The sequence below is a fragment of the Carassius carassius genome, chromosome 30 (genome assembly GCF_963082965.1).
Source record: "Carassius carassius chromosome 30, fCarCar2.1, whole genome shotgun sequence".
Taxonomy (NCBI): Eukaryota; Metazoa; Chordata; class Actinopteri; order Cypriniformes; family Cyprinidae; genus Carassius; species Carassius carassius.
Window position 1 is genome coordinate 18,490,918 of NC_081784.1, and position 18,297 is coordinate 18,509,214.

An 18,297-nucleotide genomic window follows, 5' to 3' on the forward strand; every position below is an offset into this window, starting at 1 on the left:
AAAATTATGTTACATTTGAAGTTTTACAAATAATTATGTGTGTGTGTGTGTGTGTGTGTGTGTGTGTGTGTGTGTGTGTGTGTGTGTGTGTGTGTGTGTGTGTGTGTGTGTGTGTGTGTGTGTGTGTGTGTGTGTGTGTGTGTGTGTGTGTGTGTTTGTGTGAAATTCAAATGGTACTTTTTATGGCATACTTGGCGAATAATCACATCTCAAGCAGAACTAACAATGACTGTCATTATCACTTAAAAAAAAAGCATAAACCAAAGCATTGACAAAGCTACATTTACAGAGTACATTTACAAACAACAGTGCTGTACAATAATAATAAAACACTACAATAATACAATAATAATAACACACAATATCACATCATACCTCAAATAATATTGAAAGACAAAGAATAAAAATGGGTTCTCAGATTAGATTAAAATTATAGCAAGAGTAGAAGAAAATATGAAATATTAAATGGAAGGCCATTCCACAATCACCACAGAAATGATTGATTTTGTATTCTGTATTGCTTAGTTTTACTCAATGGCATTGCATTTAAAACCATTTCCAAAGATGTGCTGCCACATGGTGAGAATAAGGTAGGAAAGCTACCACTGCGTTTTCCCAATCATTTCAGTTCCTGCAGCTTCAGTCATCTAGTCATAAGACTGCATCACCACATGGACCAGTTCCACTATTCCTAGATCATTACTGAACATTACAAACGTTCTGTTTGCCCTGCTTTTCTTATCAGCAACAACTCTCTTCATTTTTACATTACAGTTGTGCCCTCTTGAATATTATTTTCCGCATTATGTTGTCTTTAATTGCCTTTGCACACTGGGCCTGAATCACCTGTTCAATCCAGAGTGTGTCACATCAGGCACATTACTAATGTCCTGGAAAATATTTTTTAGATATACTAATTCTACTATTCAAAATTTAGCAGTCTGGAGTACTTTAATTTTTTATTTTTTTCTCTTAATGTTAAACAATGTTGCATTTATTTTATAAAACAATTCAGTAAAACCAGTAATATTCTGAAATATTATCTTAATATATTTCAAAATATAATTTCTTCCTGTGATATTACAGCATGAAGGTGATATGTGTGTGTTCACCTGAGTGTTAGGGAGAAAGCAATGTAGCTCTGCTTGCTTTAGCATCTGCTGCTTTCCATCTTCATGATGATGCTGATGATCTGAATAATCTATATTATATTTAATGTTAAAAAAATCAGCTTGCAGATAATAAAATAATAATAAAATAAAAAGCCATTTAAGTGTACTTAAAGAGAGTACACTTTCATTACACTAACTCAAGTTTTGGGTTCATAACATAAACTATTACTAGGTAGTCCATACTGCAACTGTTAAATCTCAAATAGCAGATGGATTTGTATTAAGTGTAGTACCTTACTAATTGTGGACAATGAAGGCCAGGACTAGGATTCATACTCCGAGGCAAAGCGTGTGCAAGGGACAGCAGTCCAGTCCCAGCAATCCTTGTAATAACTGTAGTTATGGGTTTCTCCAAAGTGGGGATCATAGGGGTCCTTATCCATCCAGCCTTCCTTCTCAGACTCAACCCTATTGGTCGGGCTGGACACTAGAAAAGGATGGGTGCTGTCCTCCTGAATTAAAGCACAGCAACCTTTGGTAAAGACTTAAGAAAGAACTTTGATATTAGTGTGTATGTGTCTCAGTCTCACCTGCAGCACGATGTCTCTGATGTTCTCAACATACAGGCTGACATACTGTAGTCTTTCACATACAGTGGTCGCTCAGCAACAGCTATGTTGAACCAGTCAGTTCCCATGGCAGCTTCATTCTCATTGTTCCCGCTCCAGATGACCACAGAGGGGTGAGATTTCAGCCATATAATTGTAAACAATAGCCGGTGGGTCAATGATGCTTACTTTGCTTCGTCTGGATCGGTAATCTATTCAAAAGATACATTAAAAAAATGCAATTTACAAAATGACTTGAATACACCTCTTCTATGATGAGAATGTTTTTATTTTTTTTAATTAAAATTCATTTTGAAATGTTTTCATTGGCATAAAGTCAAACATGTCTTGGGTTCATAATGAAGAAATATTTATATTATTTATTTTATATTATTAAGCCTTCTATTAAAACTTCTCTTAATTATATTTTAAAAACATTTGACCCTTAAAGCAGTGTTATTAGTATTATTAATATTTATTAATAAAGTGCTTATTAATATTTTTGATTAGCTTTTATTTTTACATTTTTGGTTTTAACTTCAAGTTTCAGTAATTTTATTATGGAGTTTTATAGAGCATTTTTATTACTTTTAGGTTTTTTAGCTTTATATTTAACTTTCATTTATTTTATTTTAAGTAATTTTTTCATCAAATATTTATTTCATATTTAATGTAATATATATAATATATGTTTAAGTTATATTTATCAACTATTTTTAATAGTGATCATGATGTTTTTACTATATTTACAATATGGACATTTTTTTGTGTGCAGACCTTCTGGGTGATCTCCTCCCTCACTGTCTGTATAAAATCTTTTTCTGGAGAGCAAACAAATGACCAAATTGATTATTTAAAGCATGTCACAGTTGGAGGATGTCATTTAATAAGCTTACAGTAATTCCATACATATCACACAGGCTGCAGAAGATGTCTTGCTCTTACACTTCACCACCCCACACTCTTAAACCATTCATATTGGCCTTCTGTGCAGATGCCAATGCAGAAACATGACAAGATGACTAAAACTTCAAAGTGATTTCACATTTAACAGAATTCAGTTGAACTGGGTTGCTTTAAGCTGTAAATCTACTCACATGTCAGGGGTAACCTGGTCCTGAAAGGCATGAACAGGAATCCAGATTGAACCCTTCAGGAAAATTGGTTTCCCATTGATCCAGAAGTAGAAGCCGAGTCCAGGGATGAGGCTATAGGCTCCTGGACCAACTCCACTGTGTGGAAAACAGCGTGAAACAGAAAACCACAACACAAGAGTGAAATGATGCAGATTGAGAACAAAAAAATCAAATAAAACAGAGAGAAAGCTTACCATTCGCTCTGCATTAAATTTCTCTCCATCCTCTAAGTTAACATTTATCATCAGGACATATAGTGTCTGCTCTCCATTTCCAAACGGCCACCACAAACCTACACTCTTAAAGTGAACACATCATTTATCACCATATTAAAATGAAAACAGAAAATATAAAAACTAAAGTAGAATATTAATTAAATAGTATCCTCAACTATAATAATATTGCAATACTAAAAAAAAAAAAACACTGATATACGGTATGTGACATTTCCTTTGAAATGTTTGTTAAAATGATACGCAATGTACTGATCAAGCAAACTAGAACTGATCTCACCTGATTGAGCTGTAAGGCAAAGGACTTTTTACTCTGTCCAGGTGTGCCTCTGACTGCAGTAATTGTATGGACAGATGGACAAGACCCTTAAATGAGACAAAAAATGTCAAAGAAGAATTCCAGAGTCTGGATACAGAGAAAGACATGGAGAGAAACAGGATAAGAATATGGAGGAAAGAGGGATTTGCATATTATCTTGGTTTATTTTGATACTATATTAATGTCTAAAATCCCTTCTCTTTCATGTGCCCAGAGTGGGGAAAGATGGACCCCAGTTCCAGCTAAATGAGCTTGGAGCCTGAAAACACCATGAGACCAAAAGTTCAACCACTAACTATATTATTTAATGAATTAAATATACAGTATATTGGATACATACTCATTTAAAGTCAGTACTTCAGCAAAAAAAAAAAAGAGGTATCACCCTACTCATGCTTTTTGGGTTTGCGAGTGTTACTGTAATGAATAAAACCTTCATATTCATCCGGAAGAAGGAGGCGGGAACCGGCGGACAATCAAAAACATTTTAATAACAAAATAAACACAAAACAGCGCACCAGCCCCTCACGGACGACTGGTGCGCATAAAATAAAAACCAAAACACAACTAAAAGCCCAGGCCTGGTCCTCTCTCGTCCTTCACTGTCGTCGCTCCAGTTTTATATCCTTCCATCTCCTCCATGGGCCTCGAGACCGGTGGGACGAACAGGTGTAGTTCATCTCCAATCACTCCCCCGGCCTCGCTCCCATGTCCCTCGGCCCCGCCCCACTCGTCACAGTTACATTGTTTGTATCCTTCTGATAAAGTTAACTGTACAGTGTGAGCATGACTCCTCTGAGATGAATGTCACAGCTGATATAATCCACACCTGGAGAACATTCTCTTCATCCTTCAGCAAATCAGTCACTTCCTGAAAATCCTGAAAAAAAAACATATCTGTGAAACATGTTGTCTGTCTTTTCGATGGCGACTCCTTGACTGTAGAGACTGTCGCCAGCTTTCCCTTTCCCTCGGTAAAGAGCAGTTTTCAATCTGTGGTCCTGTCTAAATATAAAACATGATTGTTGTTATTATATTATGATAAACCACCACATCCTTGACATTCTTGCTCTAGATAGTACAAATCAGAGGTCCGGTTTAGTTGGACTTGGAGGGTTACCTAACATGACTAGGTACTGAGAATAATGTAGTGTAAGTCCAGTTGTCAAGTGAAATCCATCTGTAAGCCAGATCATTATACCTATAATATGGAGAACATTCATTTCACAGAGTTTGGACTGTTAATAATAACTTTTAAAATGTGTCTTTTTATATACCTAAACTGTCTGTTTTATCCCAGATTGGAGCTCTCAACTTCAGACGCAAAAGGGCTGTCAGGAAAAAGGCGCACTAAAAGGTAAAAGTACGCAAAAGTACCATACCACATGATTTATGTTTATTGATCATGGCAAACTTGACACTACCAAAGTCAATTATATATTATTAAGCCATAAACACACCGCCCCGGTGTTTTCTGCTGCACTTCCCGCATAAAATCAAAAGCACAAGGAAGATCAGCTGCTCTCTCACGTGGAAGCAAAAACATCCGGTGGCGTTTCAGTTTTGTTCATGTGATTGTAAAATATTCTACAAAAATAATACACGTATATTCATTGTATTTAAATATAATGATTGAATTGTTACAATGCTTTAAATTAAGTGTAATTAAATGTTGTAGCGAAAACAACTAGCTATTTGAGAAGTTATGAGGGCTTTTATTTTGCCTGCACTGCTACCTAATGTGTTCTTCGTAACTACACTCTTTTGAATTAATTCACTAAAAGATGCATTCACTGATTTGTTCAGGTATTTTTATACAACTGGCCTTAAATGGATTTGAGCGCAGGGAAGCATTCGCGCGCTTTAAAACGAGGAAGTGAACGAAAAATGATTCACAAGATTGATCCAAACACAAATTAGTTCAATAACAAAACACCGCTTGAAATGCGGTTTTAAAATGTAAGACCACGTTTCATTAGAAAACATATTATATCTAAATTCGCATCACTTGATGTTTTATGTTCGATATCTTACAATAATAAAAAAAAAATCTAAGATAAATATTTATTTGTCCTTACCAAACCTTATCGAGTACACTAATAATCAGATGATTCATTTTAAATGATTTATGACCTCAAATGCTAATTTCAAGTGATAAACCACAACCACTTTCCATATTCAATCTGTGGGAGACAAAAAAAAAATTTAAAAAAAATGTATGAGTCTAATCTATGTTCATCTGAATACAGATAGTAAAACTCAAATAGAAAAACAACCACACAGCTATGAGTTATACATATTTATTGAAAGGAAAAAGTAGCGGGATTTTAAATGGATATTAAAGCCAATCGAGCGAATTGTATCTCAGTGTCACGGCTGTGAAAAGTTAGGCCAAGAAAATGTTGCAAATATTTACAAAATCAAACAGGATAAGGAATCAGTCCCAATCTCTCACCACTGATGTACAACTTCTGACCTTTTCTCCTGTGATTGCATGCACTCCAGGAGTAAAGCCCTCAAAAAAGCAGAACAACCTAAAGACATGGTCTCTCCGAGCAGCTCAGAGAGAACTCACTCGGGTCATGACGTGTTGTGGCGTGAGAGGAGTTGACTGGTAAAGATCAGAGATATGCAGAGCTGAGAGTGGAAGAACTCCCATCAGACTAGCGAGGTCCATTTCAAGACTTTGTAGTGCGGAAAGGCCAGGAGCAGGCCTGCATTCCTGTTTGATTGTGCCTCCATAAGAGACAGATGGGGAAATATGGTCTTGCAACAGTGTCCAAAACATGAGAGAACAAACAGTGTATAAATGTGTCCAGCCAACATCACATGGCATATTTCTGAGTCCATTCCCGCGCTACTCTGTTGTATCTGCAAAGAGGACAGAAAAACATTAGACATTTGAAATCAAGTGACCCTTGATGCAGCCAAAATGCAGTTCAGTTTCAAACCCTTCTGATGACTATGTATTTCCTCCTTTATTTATAATGTACTTCAGTTTATCTCTTTAAAACATTTTCACTTGAAGATTTCAGGCAAGACACCTCAGATGAATTTAGAAAAAAACTAATAGACATCACTATAGTCGATGGATTAGATTAAGAATTATTCAATCTAAATATTCAAATTATCTTAATAAATATGCACTTATTTACATAAATTTACTGAACAGAAATCTGTACATAAAGCCAGGTAAATCAGGAAATACTGTTAGCAGCCAGAAACAATACATATATAAATCACCATGTATTTAGGAATAACTGCTTAAATAAAATCAGGTGAATAATACATGATCCTCTGTAACTAAAAACCCTTAAATGGAATAAAGTTGTAAGGTTTGGTGAATGTATTTGTTAGTCCACTGCTCAGTGAATGGGGAAAAAAAGCAATTCTGAGAAAACTTCCTCTAAAGATATGTAAAGTACTTTTAATCTTTGTAATATACTGTATGTTTTCTTTCCACTAGTCCGAACACATTATGAAAAACCAAATAACCCAAAATCTCAAATGAACAAAACGTTTTGCCTCTAGTATCTTGAATTAATGTATACTATATTTCTACTAGCATCCTGACGCCTCTCATGCAGTGCTACAACTAGCTCACACAAACCAAAAACGCTCAGCCATTACAATTTACAGCTCTAACATTTTTCACCTACTTAACAAAAATGTCATGCTGCTGTAAGACTTATGGCTGATTAAAAGCCATGCTTACTGTAAGGTTGAATACAGGACTAAATAAACCCTAACAAATCGCAAAACACTGCTGCGTTTGCAAAAGATAAACGCATATCTGAATTTTCACTTGAAAGCATTCTGTGCTTTTTCTCAGACATTTCCGGAGACATGATAGCGCGTATTAGTGATGCACACCTGCTGTGGCCACACGCTCATGCTGCAACACACCGGATGCAACAGCTTGCAGCGCTCTCTCTACAGTACCTCTAATGTTCACAATGCAGAGTTGACTTCCACCTACATCATGGCATATTTCTCTGTCCATTCCTTTGCCATTCTATTATACCTGATAGAGCATGGTTTGTTAGAAGAAAAAAAAAGTCCTTGCTTTTCTGACAACTGTTTCTATTCACAAAAACCTTGTCTTAAAATGATGCCTACGACCACATCACTTAGAAAAAAGGGCTGACATAAGATGCCCTTATTTATTACACATTAATTATTTTTTTAACAACAGTCAAATGTTATTAAATGAAGGTTTAATGCTGATATTATCTTTGATAAACTGCTGTAATTTGGTGCTGACTGCATTCGAATAAGCTTTTTGGATCAAACTTGTAATGTAAATGTAACTGGCTCCTCTAGTGAAAAAAATATATTAAATTGCTTCCACTTATTAAGTTATAAACATCTTTGAGACTCTCTAGATTTAAAAACGTGTAGCAAATTCAAGTGAAATGTAAGTGTAAGAGAACAAAATACAAAAAAGAAAAATGTACAAAGTAAAAATATGTAAACATGAATGTTAAATATAGGAAAAATATTATAATTTAAAAATTACATTTACACCAGTAGAGCTCCAGGTTGTACTTACTTCTCTGTGTCTGTTTTATAGATTCGGGCAATCTCTGGCACAAGAGGGTCGTCTGGATTGGGGTCACATAAGAGTGAGCAGATGGACAGCAGAACTAGAGAGAGGAGCACAATATGTAGACACATACACCACGTCATTGACATAAAGCACAGGGAATTCAATTCTACAAAATATCACATTGCTCGTCCAATCAAATTAGTCAACTGGAGCTACCTTATGTATCAATTATACACCTAATTTGTTTCAAGTATGAGGACTAGTTGTTTCTAAGCATTTTTCTAATAAAGAAACACCTATTATTGTGTGTGTACCTTTAGAAATAGTAAGAGCAGGAGACCACTGGGACCTGAGGATATCCAGACAGATGCTGCCGTTACTGTTTATGTTGGGATGGTAGATTCTTGTAGTAAATGCAACCTAACACAAAGAAAAATGTTATACACACCTACAGGCAAACTTGCAAAAAAATAAAATAAAAAGGTGTTTTGTGCTGTTTTTAAAGTTCTTACCTTTGGTGGTTTGAAGGGGTAATCTGTTGGGAAGTGTATGGTTAGGAAAAAAACGCCACCCTGATATGGACTTTCATTCTGTTTTTTAAATAAAAAAGGGGAAAAATATCTTTAGTACATTTAAACTACTGTTTCAAATTGTTTGGGGTCAGTAAGATATTCTTTTAATTTTTAATTTAAAAATCTTTGTCAGAAATGATTAATTTTATTCAAGGATTTATTAAAATTATAAAAAGTTACAAAAGGAATGTTACAAAAAAAATCAACTTCAAATAAATGCTTTTTCCACAAAAATATTTAGCAGCATTACTGTTTTCAACATTAATAGTAATTGGCATATTAGAATGATTTCTGAACGATCATGTGGAACTGAAAATTTAATTTTGCTTCACAGGAATATATTACATTTAAAATATATTGAAATGCAAAACAGTTGTTTTAAATTGTAATAATATTTCAAAATGTTGCTGTCTTTACTGTATTGTTGATCAAATAAATGCAGCCTTTGCAAGCATCAAAGACTTCCAAAAACATTTTTTTTTAAATGCAACCAACACCAAACATTTGAACAGTATTGTACATTTTGTGTCAGTATTATAGTATTTAGTGACATGCTTCTACAGCAAAGTTTTGTTGTACTCACCGGCCCCATGATTGTTGCCTGCCAGTGGAACACTGCAGGAGAGATTGCATGTACAGCATCAGTTTACAGAAAATACATATGGCTGTATAAACCACACAATATACGTAAAGAGTCTGTGATCTCACCATCATCCCCCACTGGACCTGCTGAACACTGTGCAGGAGGATCACGTGCCAAATCATTCAGTTCCTACAAGGAAAAGTCAGAATGAGTTTTATGAAACACAAGCATGCACAAACTACTGAAAAGACACAGGGTCTCCATAATGAATGCGCTTTGCTCTTTTATCACTGTGGTGACAGCAAGATGAAACCAGCAGATAGACTGTTTAGCAGCACAGTGTATTTATAGCTCCAGAGAGGTCATGAAGGAGAAGAGCTGGCAGACAAACTGCAGGAGCCCACAGGCTTGTCCCTCTGCGCTCCCTACTTCAAGAGCACTACGTGTATTTTGATTTTGACATGACTGTTGAATTGTGAGACACCTGTGGGGTATTTCATCACAGAAAACTGGCATCACTCCACAGAGCTGTAGCATTGCACAACCACAGACAGGTCTGAACTTCGCAACACACTGATACAACACTATTTAGGATCCCAAATTAAACCTTACAGTCAGCTAAAAGATGAGGAGTACAAATGAACCTCGACGTCAAAGCGTTTAGGGCTTATAATAATAAACTTTATTTTCAATAGCACCTTTGAAAGGTACAGGTTTTACACGGATAATCACAAAAGTATTAATGTTTACAAAAATTTTTGTTTCGTTTCAATTCATAAAACTATGGTAAGAATTTACTGTCCACACCACGAGCCAAAATACCAATACTACAGTAATTATTTTAATTATTAGTTAATCGATGTGAGGTTGAACATATTCTAAACATTTTATAATGCCACCAATGACATCGAGACTGTCTTACGTAAATAATTATTGGCTGTCAAGATCTTATCACACTCGTTTAAAATGGCACGTTAAAACTGTATACACAGACGTATATATATATATATATACACACACACACACACTTTTGATATCCTTATAAACATACAAAAGAATCGTTCGTCGCTTGAGTAAGGAATAAGCACCAGCTTTATAAACAATACGACGCTGCTAGATAACTAAATAATTTAATGATACACTGGTTTATAATATGTCTGGCTGGTATATTTATACTCGATAGTTTCCCACTCACCTTATGGATTCGTTTAAGCGCCATCTTCTCCCGCTGGGTGTAACGTTAGTGGCTCCTCAATAACTAGCGCCCTAAACCTCGCTCTTTCTCAAAATGTGAGCTAACCTGAGAGCTAGCCAGCTTCCTAGATAAAAAGTAACATTAAAAATGTCAGGATGTCAAAAAACATATCTTACGTTCAGTGTCTAAAAAATGATTTGGCAATCAGAAGTGTGAATACAGACAGGCCGTGATCGCTGTCGGTGAGTGTGAAGCAGATGTGTGTACAATTCTCTTTCAGTTTGACTGCGCTGACAAGATGTCGAGAGCTTGTTGTTGTTAGCCGCTTCTTCTTCTCCTGCGGAGAAAACAGCGAATCAAACCGTGATAACGAGCCGAGCGCCACCGTGAGCGCTGGAGGACAGTCTTGGCAGCACTAAAAACTGCAAAAATTAAAAAACATTATAAATATTAATAACACGTAAAAATGGTCAAGACGGAGATTCGTAAAGGGATTATCCGGGAACTTTTTTCGTACTTCCTTGGAAATGAAAGATTCATTTTGACCTACGGGTAACTGAGATGAAATGTGAAGAAATGTGAAACTTACACAATGACAGATTTAAACAGCAACAGGGGAAATATGTGAAAGGGCCAGGATGGTATTAAATTATAATTCCATCTAAAGTCCTTTTCCCAGTAGTTCATTAATAATTAATTATATATACAGTACAGACCAAAAGTTTGGACACACCTTCTCATTCAAAGAGTTTTCTTTATTTTCATGACTATAAAAATTGTAGATTCACACTGAAGGCATCAAAACTATGAATTAACACATGTGGAATTATATATGGAATTATATACATAACAAAAAAGTGTGAAAAAACTGAAAATATGTCATATTCTAGGTTCTTCAGAGTAGCCACTTTTTGCTTTGATTACTGCTTTGCACACTCTTGGCATTCTCTTGATGAGCTTCAAGAGGTAGTCACCTGAAATGGTCACTTGTTGGCCCTTTTGCCTTCAGTCTGCGGTCCAGCTCACCCCTAAACCATCTGGATTGGGTTCAGGTCCGGTGACTATGGAGGCCAGGTCATCTGGCGCAGCACCCCATCACTCTCCTTCTTGGTCAAATAGCCCTTGATGCCTTCAGTGTGACTCTACAATTTTCATAGTCATGAAAATAAAGAAAACTCTTTGAATGAGAAGGTGTGTCCAAACTTTTGGTCTGTACTATATATATATATATATATATATATATATATATATATATATATATATATATTTTACATTTAATTAGGCTACCTAATAAGAAATACCTCAATTTTTAGTTTTAGTTTTTTTTTAATTGTATTATAATAAATCATTTTAATTCATCAATTCAAATCATTTTGAGGCCCCCTTGTTCTTTGGGATTTTTTTTTTACTTGTATGAACTTGTGTTCAATGATCAACGTATTAATGGATGTTTAAATGCTGCTTCAAGGTACAAAAAATAGCGTAGTATTACAATGGTGCATAGACACAAAAAATAACATTACCAGATTTTAAACACCAGGATACTACTAAGTGCTTCATACTGGACAAGTTCACTGACAAAGTAGACAAAATAGGTAATGCAGTAACAAAAACCTTAACGACATTTATCAAAGCACCTGTGAATTAAATATATAACTATATAAATAATAAATCCATCAGCCAGCACTAATTTAAGTTATTTTAATCATTATACAACATTAAGGCAAAAGAAGAAACATTGAACTAGACACAGAACTGTCTTCAAATCACACAGACTGAGTTTTAAATGAAACCAGGCAAGAGTAAAACAACTTTTCTGTCAGTGTGTCTTTTATCATTATTCTCTGCTCTGTTAAACATAGCCTCAACTGGATCTTTGCTTTATGCACAACTCACAACTTCACTGACTGTCTTTTATCCGTTCATTCTGGCAGAACTCATCCACAAACCATAATGTGATTAAGAGAACAATCACCATGAATCCTTCATTACAACTTCATAATGTCAGTTTAAATAAAAGCACACAATGGAGCAAAACAGAAAGGTCAGAGGCACAGATATCAACAGACCTGCATCACACACATACCATAGCCTGTATCTGAACTAACAGAAAAGTCCCAAATGACACACAAAAAAAATACAGAATTAGTTAACTGATAACTGAAATTTATTTGTAATGCATCTATTTTTTCATGTCTTCCTTAGAACTGGACAATCATCGCTGAAGCATCCAACATTACATCTTAACAAATGTCAAGAAAAGATTCTTCAAAATGAATATCTTTGGTAAGTATGATCTGATGCTGCTGAGGTCTGAGTTTAAGCACACAATCAGCAGAAAGTCTTCAGGGTAACTGAAGTACCTACAGTCTTTTGCGGCAGTTCTGTTGTTTGTAACCCTCTGCTGTTATGGCTACCTTTCAGTGCGTCCCACTTTCTCTGAGCTTTGCTCTGTGTTTTGCCTCTATCAGTCTGTCTTGTTGGCATGGCAGTTTCTCTGATGCATGCTTCTTTGACTGAGCTTACTTTTCAGTCTGCTTCCCGAAGCTCCTGAGAAGCCACTTCAGGGTCTCCATCTGATAAGCAGAAGGGTACAGTATTTGCCACACCTTCAGAATCACCATTTGAACCACAGTGCAAGTGTTGGAGACTCTCCTTACTACAAGTCCTCTCTGAGTTTGTATTGTCAGACTCATCACAGTTGGTCTCTGCAGAATAAACACTGTCTCCCCGTGATCCCTGCTCCTCCTGCTGATGGGTGTCAGGAGAAGGTGGTTGCTCTGATGGAGGTGGGTTGTGGTGGGTCGGTGGAGCTTCATCTGCTGCAGCTTTGGTTTTAGCCGAGGAGGGTTTGATGGAGGCGTGGCACATGGGGCATGTCTCTTGCACATAAAGCCACTTTCTCAAACAGGTGCCATGGAAGAAATGACCACAGTATGTGATCACCGCTGATGTCATATCCTGCAGGTTAAAAAAAAATTACCATCATCATAGTGATGCAAAATTGAATTTGTTTACAGAAGATACTGTTATCATTTAACTACTTATCAGATGTTTGTAATAATTCAGATTTTTGTTTTTGAAAAAAGTCCCTTTTGTTGCATTTATTTGATCAAAAATACAGGTAAAACAGTAGATTTAGGAAACTGTTTTCTACTTCAATATATTTAAAATGTAATTTATTCCTGTGAGGGCAAACCTGAATTTTCAGCATCGATACTCCAGTCTTTTATCACTATTAACTAGTTGCTGATTAGCATGCATGTTACGAGCATATTGGCTGTTTATTAGTAGTTATAAAGCACATATTAATGTCTCATTGTGCATGCATGACTATATTTTAGATCCCTAAATCCAACCCCATACCTAAACTACCTTACCATTAATATTAGCATATTAGAAGTTTATTGAGGGAAAACTCTTAGTTAATAGTGAATGTGCATTGCTCATTATAAATTGTAACCTTATTAATTAATTACGTATAAATAATTTTTATTTTTAGCAATGCTGAAAACAGTTTTTGCTGCTCAAGATTTTGTGGAAGCTACATTACATCTTTTTTCTGGATTCTTTGATGAATAGACAGAACAAATTAACAGCATTTATTTGAAGTAGGAAAATCTTTTGTATCATTATAAAGGTCTTTACTATCAATTCGATCATTTTAATGCAACCTTGTTAAATAAAAGTGTTCACATCAAATTGTATCACAGAGCTTCCCCAAAAATATTAAGCAGCAGCGTGTTTTTGGATTAGCAAATCAGCATATTAGAAGGATTTCAGAAGGATCATTTGACACCGAAGACTGGAGTAATGGCTGCTGAAAATGCATCACAGGAATAAATTTCATTTTAAAATATAATAAAATAGAAACATTTATTTTCAATTGTAATATTTCACATTATACATGTTTTTACAGTTTCAAATAAATTGTGGTTTTGTTGAGCATAAGAGAATGCTTTCAAAGTCCTTTTTTTTTTATAAATCCTAATAATTTTTAAATCCTTTAATTACTTTTAATTACTGAATGATACACACCCTTTTAAGTATGAAAACATCTCACAACTTCCAATAGCACATTATAGTATGTTTCAAGTCAAGGTCATGAGGACAGAACTTGATGACTAACTATTACATGCAGAACACCTGCTCTTTGTGCTTGTTCTGACCTGGAAGCAGATGGCACAGACATCGTTGTGGTCCTGCAGCTGTTCTGCGCTGGCTCGTGGAAGTACACTAATTTTGTGAGCAGCTTCCCGTCTAAGCAAGAAGCTTTTCCAGCCAGACTGGGCACGTAGCCACACATTGCAGTAGGAGTGGATGATAATGATCGACGCTCCCATCCAGCTCCACTCTCCCCACAGTGACTCCCAAGCCCCGTATGCCACCACACACACAGCCACCGCAAACTCCAGCAGCCGACACACTCCATTCACGTAATAAACAATCTCATCAAAGCCAGGCAGGGCAGCACCGCGCCAGACCTCCACCATGAACAGGCTGTAGATCAGCAGAGTGCCTGTCACCTATAAAAGGGAGCACATCATGCTGGGATCTCCCTCAAAAAAAATAAATAAATAATGAAACAAATGAGTTCATAAAACAGAGCGTACCTGCAGTGAGGTGAGCATACAGCTAGAGGCCAAGATCAGCAGCCAGAAATCCATGCTGAAAATCTGGGAGATCTTGTAGGCCATGAATCCCGGAAAAAACAGCAGAAATCCACACATAGATAAACCACGCAAGTGCTTCCAAACACTTCTGTGGATGCAGAAAGAAAAAATTGGATTTGCTCAAGCATAAAAAATTTTTTTCACAAAAAACACAAAGTTAAACTCTCAGACTGACCATGTTAACGTGGAAAATAACGTAACTAAATTGTTTTCATATCCAAATTTTAAATAAAAAAAAGTATAAACTCTAAATTATATATATATAGAGAGAGAAAGATTAAAATTATGTTTAATAGCAATTATGTTGCAAAAGATTTCAAATGAATGCTGTACTTTTGCATTTTCTACTAACCAATAAATCCTGAAAAAAGAAAAAAAAGAAAAACAAACAAACAGCTGTAACGAAACAATAACAGAACAAACATATTTCATGAACATATTTCTTGCATGTACATCAGGTATACACAATATCATACCTCCAATCCGTCATTAATATAGTAATTTCTTCAGGTTGTAAATGGAACCACATACCTGTTTCTACTAGCTCCGAGCCCCAACACAACAGGCTCTGTGATCTCAATCATGCTTTGTAGAGTAGATGTGAGAACGATGAAGAGGATGATAAAGAGCAGAAAGCAGCGCTGTAGAGATTCCAGGTCCAACAACCCAGTCTGCAGGGCCAGCAGCAGCAGAGTCACTCCCTCTGTCACACCCCTACGACAATATATAAAAACATGAACGTTTGAACTGAACAAACACATGCACACAGTAAACAGGCACCATCTGCTCATACCTGTGCATGACATTATGGTTCTGGAGAGTTCTCAATCCTCCAAGATAGACCTTACAGAGACTCAGAAGGCCCAGTGCCGTATAAGACACCACAAACGTTAAGCCAAGCAGGGAGTATGGGGTAGCACAGCATTCAGACACACTGAAAATCACATGCACATTAGATACAACTCACATTTGATTTGGCCATTCAGTGAGACTGAATACCCTGCCGTTTACCTGGTGAGGAAGTAGAGTAGCAGACCCTGTTGGACGGCAGTGACAGTGCCATAACTGGTAACAAGTTGCACTCCGAACAGCACAAACCAGAAAACACTAAACAACACAGGCACAGCAAAGCCATGCCAGACAGATACTCCAACTGCCATCAGTCTGAGCAACTCAGACACCTAGAGAAACAACAGAGATTTAGAAAAGAAGAACTGTGATGGCGATGTGTGTACAGGGATGCAAGGGTGTTGGTATGTGTTCGTGTTTTACCTCAATCGCCATTATCTCTCTGTAAGCAGCTCTGGCCAGTCTGTACGGCACAAAGAAGTTAGCGAAGAGGAAGACGGCGACCTCGGCCCCTGTGATCATCAAGGCCACGGAGGAGAGTGTGAGGAGACAGTCTAGACGGACAAATACCACACGCGCCAGAAGAGGGAGCAAGTGCGCTGAGAACAGCCACACATGCCGAGTCCGCATGAGGAAGGCACACAGAGTACTGACTATTATCTGACCTGCAGGTGATCACACACACACACACACACACACACATATATATTGTTAAAGATCAGGACTGATATGCACACAATCAAAATACAAAAATTGCATGACAGAAAACACTTTTTCTTGCACCCTCTCTTAAGCACTTAAGTTATCATTTTAAGGAAGTGTACTCTTTCTAAGTACACTTTGCAATTTATATATAATATTTTAATTGCTAATCAAGTTCTTGGTGAGTTTGGTCGGGGGTAATTGAGAATAAATGGGGGAAAGTCAAGTAAGAGGAGACAATGCCTCCATCAATTTATTGTCAGACTTTGTGGAATATGTTTAGCAAAAAAGCTAGTAAACTATATGTTTGCCAAAAAGCTTAATACCTTTAAGGTCTAAGTACTTTTTGGCATCACTATAAGGGTTGTGAAACTTACTGGTGAGTGCAGTCACGAAACGGTTCAGTGCCGGAGAATCCAGAAAGAGCGCACCATCATACCCATACTGAGCTTCATCTCTTACATAATCTCTGTTAACACAACAAAAACATTTGAAAAACCTACTGACAGACAAGCTGATAACTTTATTCACATATTTAAGAAAATAAAATTGACCTAAATAACATTGTTATTTTCACCTGACAATCTGATGACCCATGTAAAGTAGCAGGGCACAGAGACCATGCAGGTACAACTGGATTATATGCTTAAGAGGCAACAGCAGCACCATGGCGCTCACTATGTGACCTGCAGGACAAACCAACAACAATGTCACATATTACATAGTTAGCCAATACTACAATGTAATGACTCATAATGATCTCATAGTATTTACCCAAGTAAAACATGTTCCAGATGACATATTTGTACTTGAAGAGCATGTCTTCTGTCCTCGCTTTGAGATGATCCGTGAAGCCGTCAATGTCACATTTATACAGCATATCCAACACCAAGATGCTGGGCACCCTGAAGACAACATTAGCTACCTCCTCTAGTCGAGGCATCTTAACACAGACAAAATAACCACCAGTAACACGCAGGAAGGCTGTCACATCATGGCATTTGTCTTCAGAGCATGCTCTTTAATTCTGCTCCTCTTGAAAATGTAAAGGACATTGCTCGGTCTGGACAATCAGAATATCCAATGTGAAAACTGTCGGAAGAAAAACAATGACATTTTTCAAAAAGACTTAATGCTCATTTCTGCATCTATGACATCTTAAGCCAGTCTAGAAGTCCCTGTCTGCTCTGAAAGACTTTTCGGATGAAGACAGGCTGGGAGACCAGCTAAGAGAATCTTATTATATAGTGTACGTTAAATTAATTTTAACACAGACTGTCGCTTTTTTCATCCCAATGTAACGTGTTTTAAATACCTCTAGTGTGTGTATTTGAAGCATCATAGCACCTCGGGTTATTCGTCTTAAAACAAAAGCGGCTCCGCTCAATTCATCCTCGAGAAATACACCGTTTCCACACCTGGTACGACCGCAAACTGTTTACAAACTACCGTCAACTGTGAACAAACTTCCCGTGCTTCCCGTCTTCTTCGTGGGTGTTTTGAACGGCGGATAGCAAACTACACTAGCACATTACCGCCACCGACTGTTTCAACCACTGTCTCCTTCTGGAGACTAGTCCTCAGCTCCGTCTGCATCCTCCCCACAGTCCAGAGCGAAGAAAAACTATATTACAAAATCCACAATAATATTAATTCTTCATTCTCCATGTGGGTCAAAGACGTTAAGATGTACGCATCAAAAGAAATGTTTACTGTCTTTTTTCTCGTTTCAGTTTTTTTTTCACAGAACATGTGAGTGGGACCAG

At 36.7% G+C, this 18,297-nt stretch overlaps 2 protein-coding genes and 1 pseudogene across 4 annotated transcripts; all 3 read right to left on the reverse strand.

Annotated features, from left to right (window-relative positions):
• Positions 1-768: 768 nt before the first annotated feature.
• On the reverse strand, positions 769-6,085 carry LOC132110335 (beta-mannosidase-like; annotated as a pseudogene).
• LOC132110800 (ubiquitin-conjugating enzyme E2 D2-like) lies at positions 5,695-10,652 on the reverse strand. Of its 2 annotated transcripts, XM_059517763.1 has the most exons (8): positions 10,308-10,652; positions 9,238-9,301; positions 9,113-9,144; positions 8,470-8,547; positions 8,272-8,377; positions 7,961-8,054; positions 7,351-7,432; positions 5,695-6,279 (listed from the first exon to the last, which is right to left on the reverse strand). In XM_059517763.1, the coding sequence occupies exons 1-7, from the start codon at positions 10,329-10,331 to the stop codon at positions 7,384-7,386; spliced, it is 447 nt and encodes a 148-aa protein (XP_059373746.1). In that variant the 5' UTR covers positions 10,332-10,652; the 3' UTR covers positions 5,695-6,279; positions 7,351-7,383. The 2 variants fall into 2 exon arrangements, with proteins under 2 accessions (XP_059373746.1, XP_059373747.1); XM_059517764.1 differs by lacking the exon at positions 7,351-7,432 and having other exon boundaries at positions 10,308-10,650.
• A 1,342-nt stretch (positions 10,653-11,994) lies between these two features.
• On the reverse strand, positions 11,995-18,088 carry LOC132110802 (RING finger protein 145-like). Of its 2 annotated transcripts, none has more exons than XM_059517765.1 (11): positions 17,879-18,088; positions 17,306-17,623; positions 17,109-17,217; positions 16,909-17,000; positions 16,253-16,494; positions 15,992-16,161; positions 15,774-15,914; positions 15,512-15,694; positions 14,921-15,068; positions 14,477-14,833; positions 11,995-13,268 (listed from the first exon to the last, which is right to left on the reverse strand). In XM_059517765.1, exons 2-11 carry the CDS (start codon positions 17,472-17,474, stop codon positions 12,837-12,839), a joined length of 2,043 nt encoding a protein of 680 aa, XP_059373748.1. In that variant the 5' UTR covers positions 17,475-17,623; positions 17,879-18,088; the 3' UTR covers positions 11,995-12,836. The 2 variants fall into 2 exon arrangements, with proteins under 2 accessions (XP_059373748.1, XP_059373749.1); XM_059517766.1 differs by having other exon boundaries at positions 17,950-18,057.
• Between the last annotated feature and the right edge of the window lie 209 nt (positions 18,089-18,297).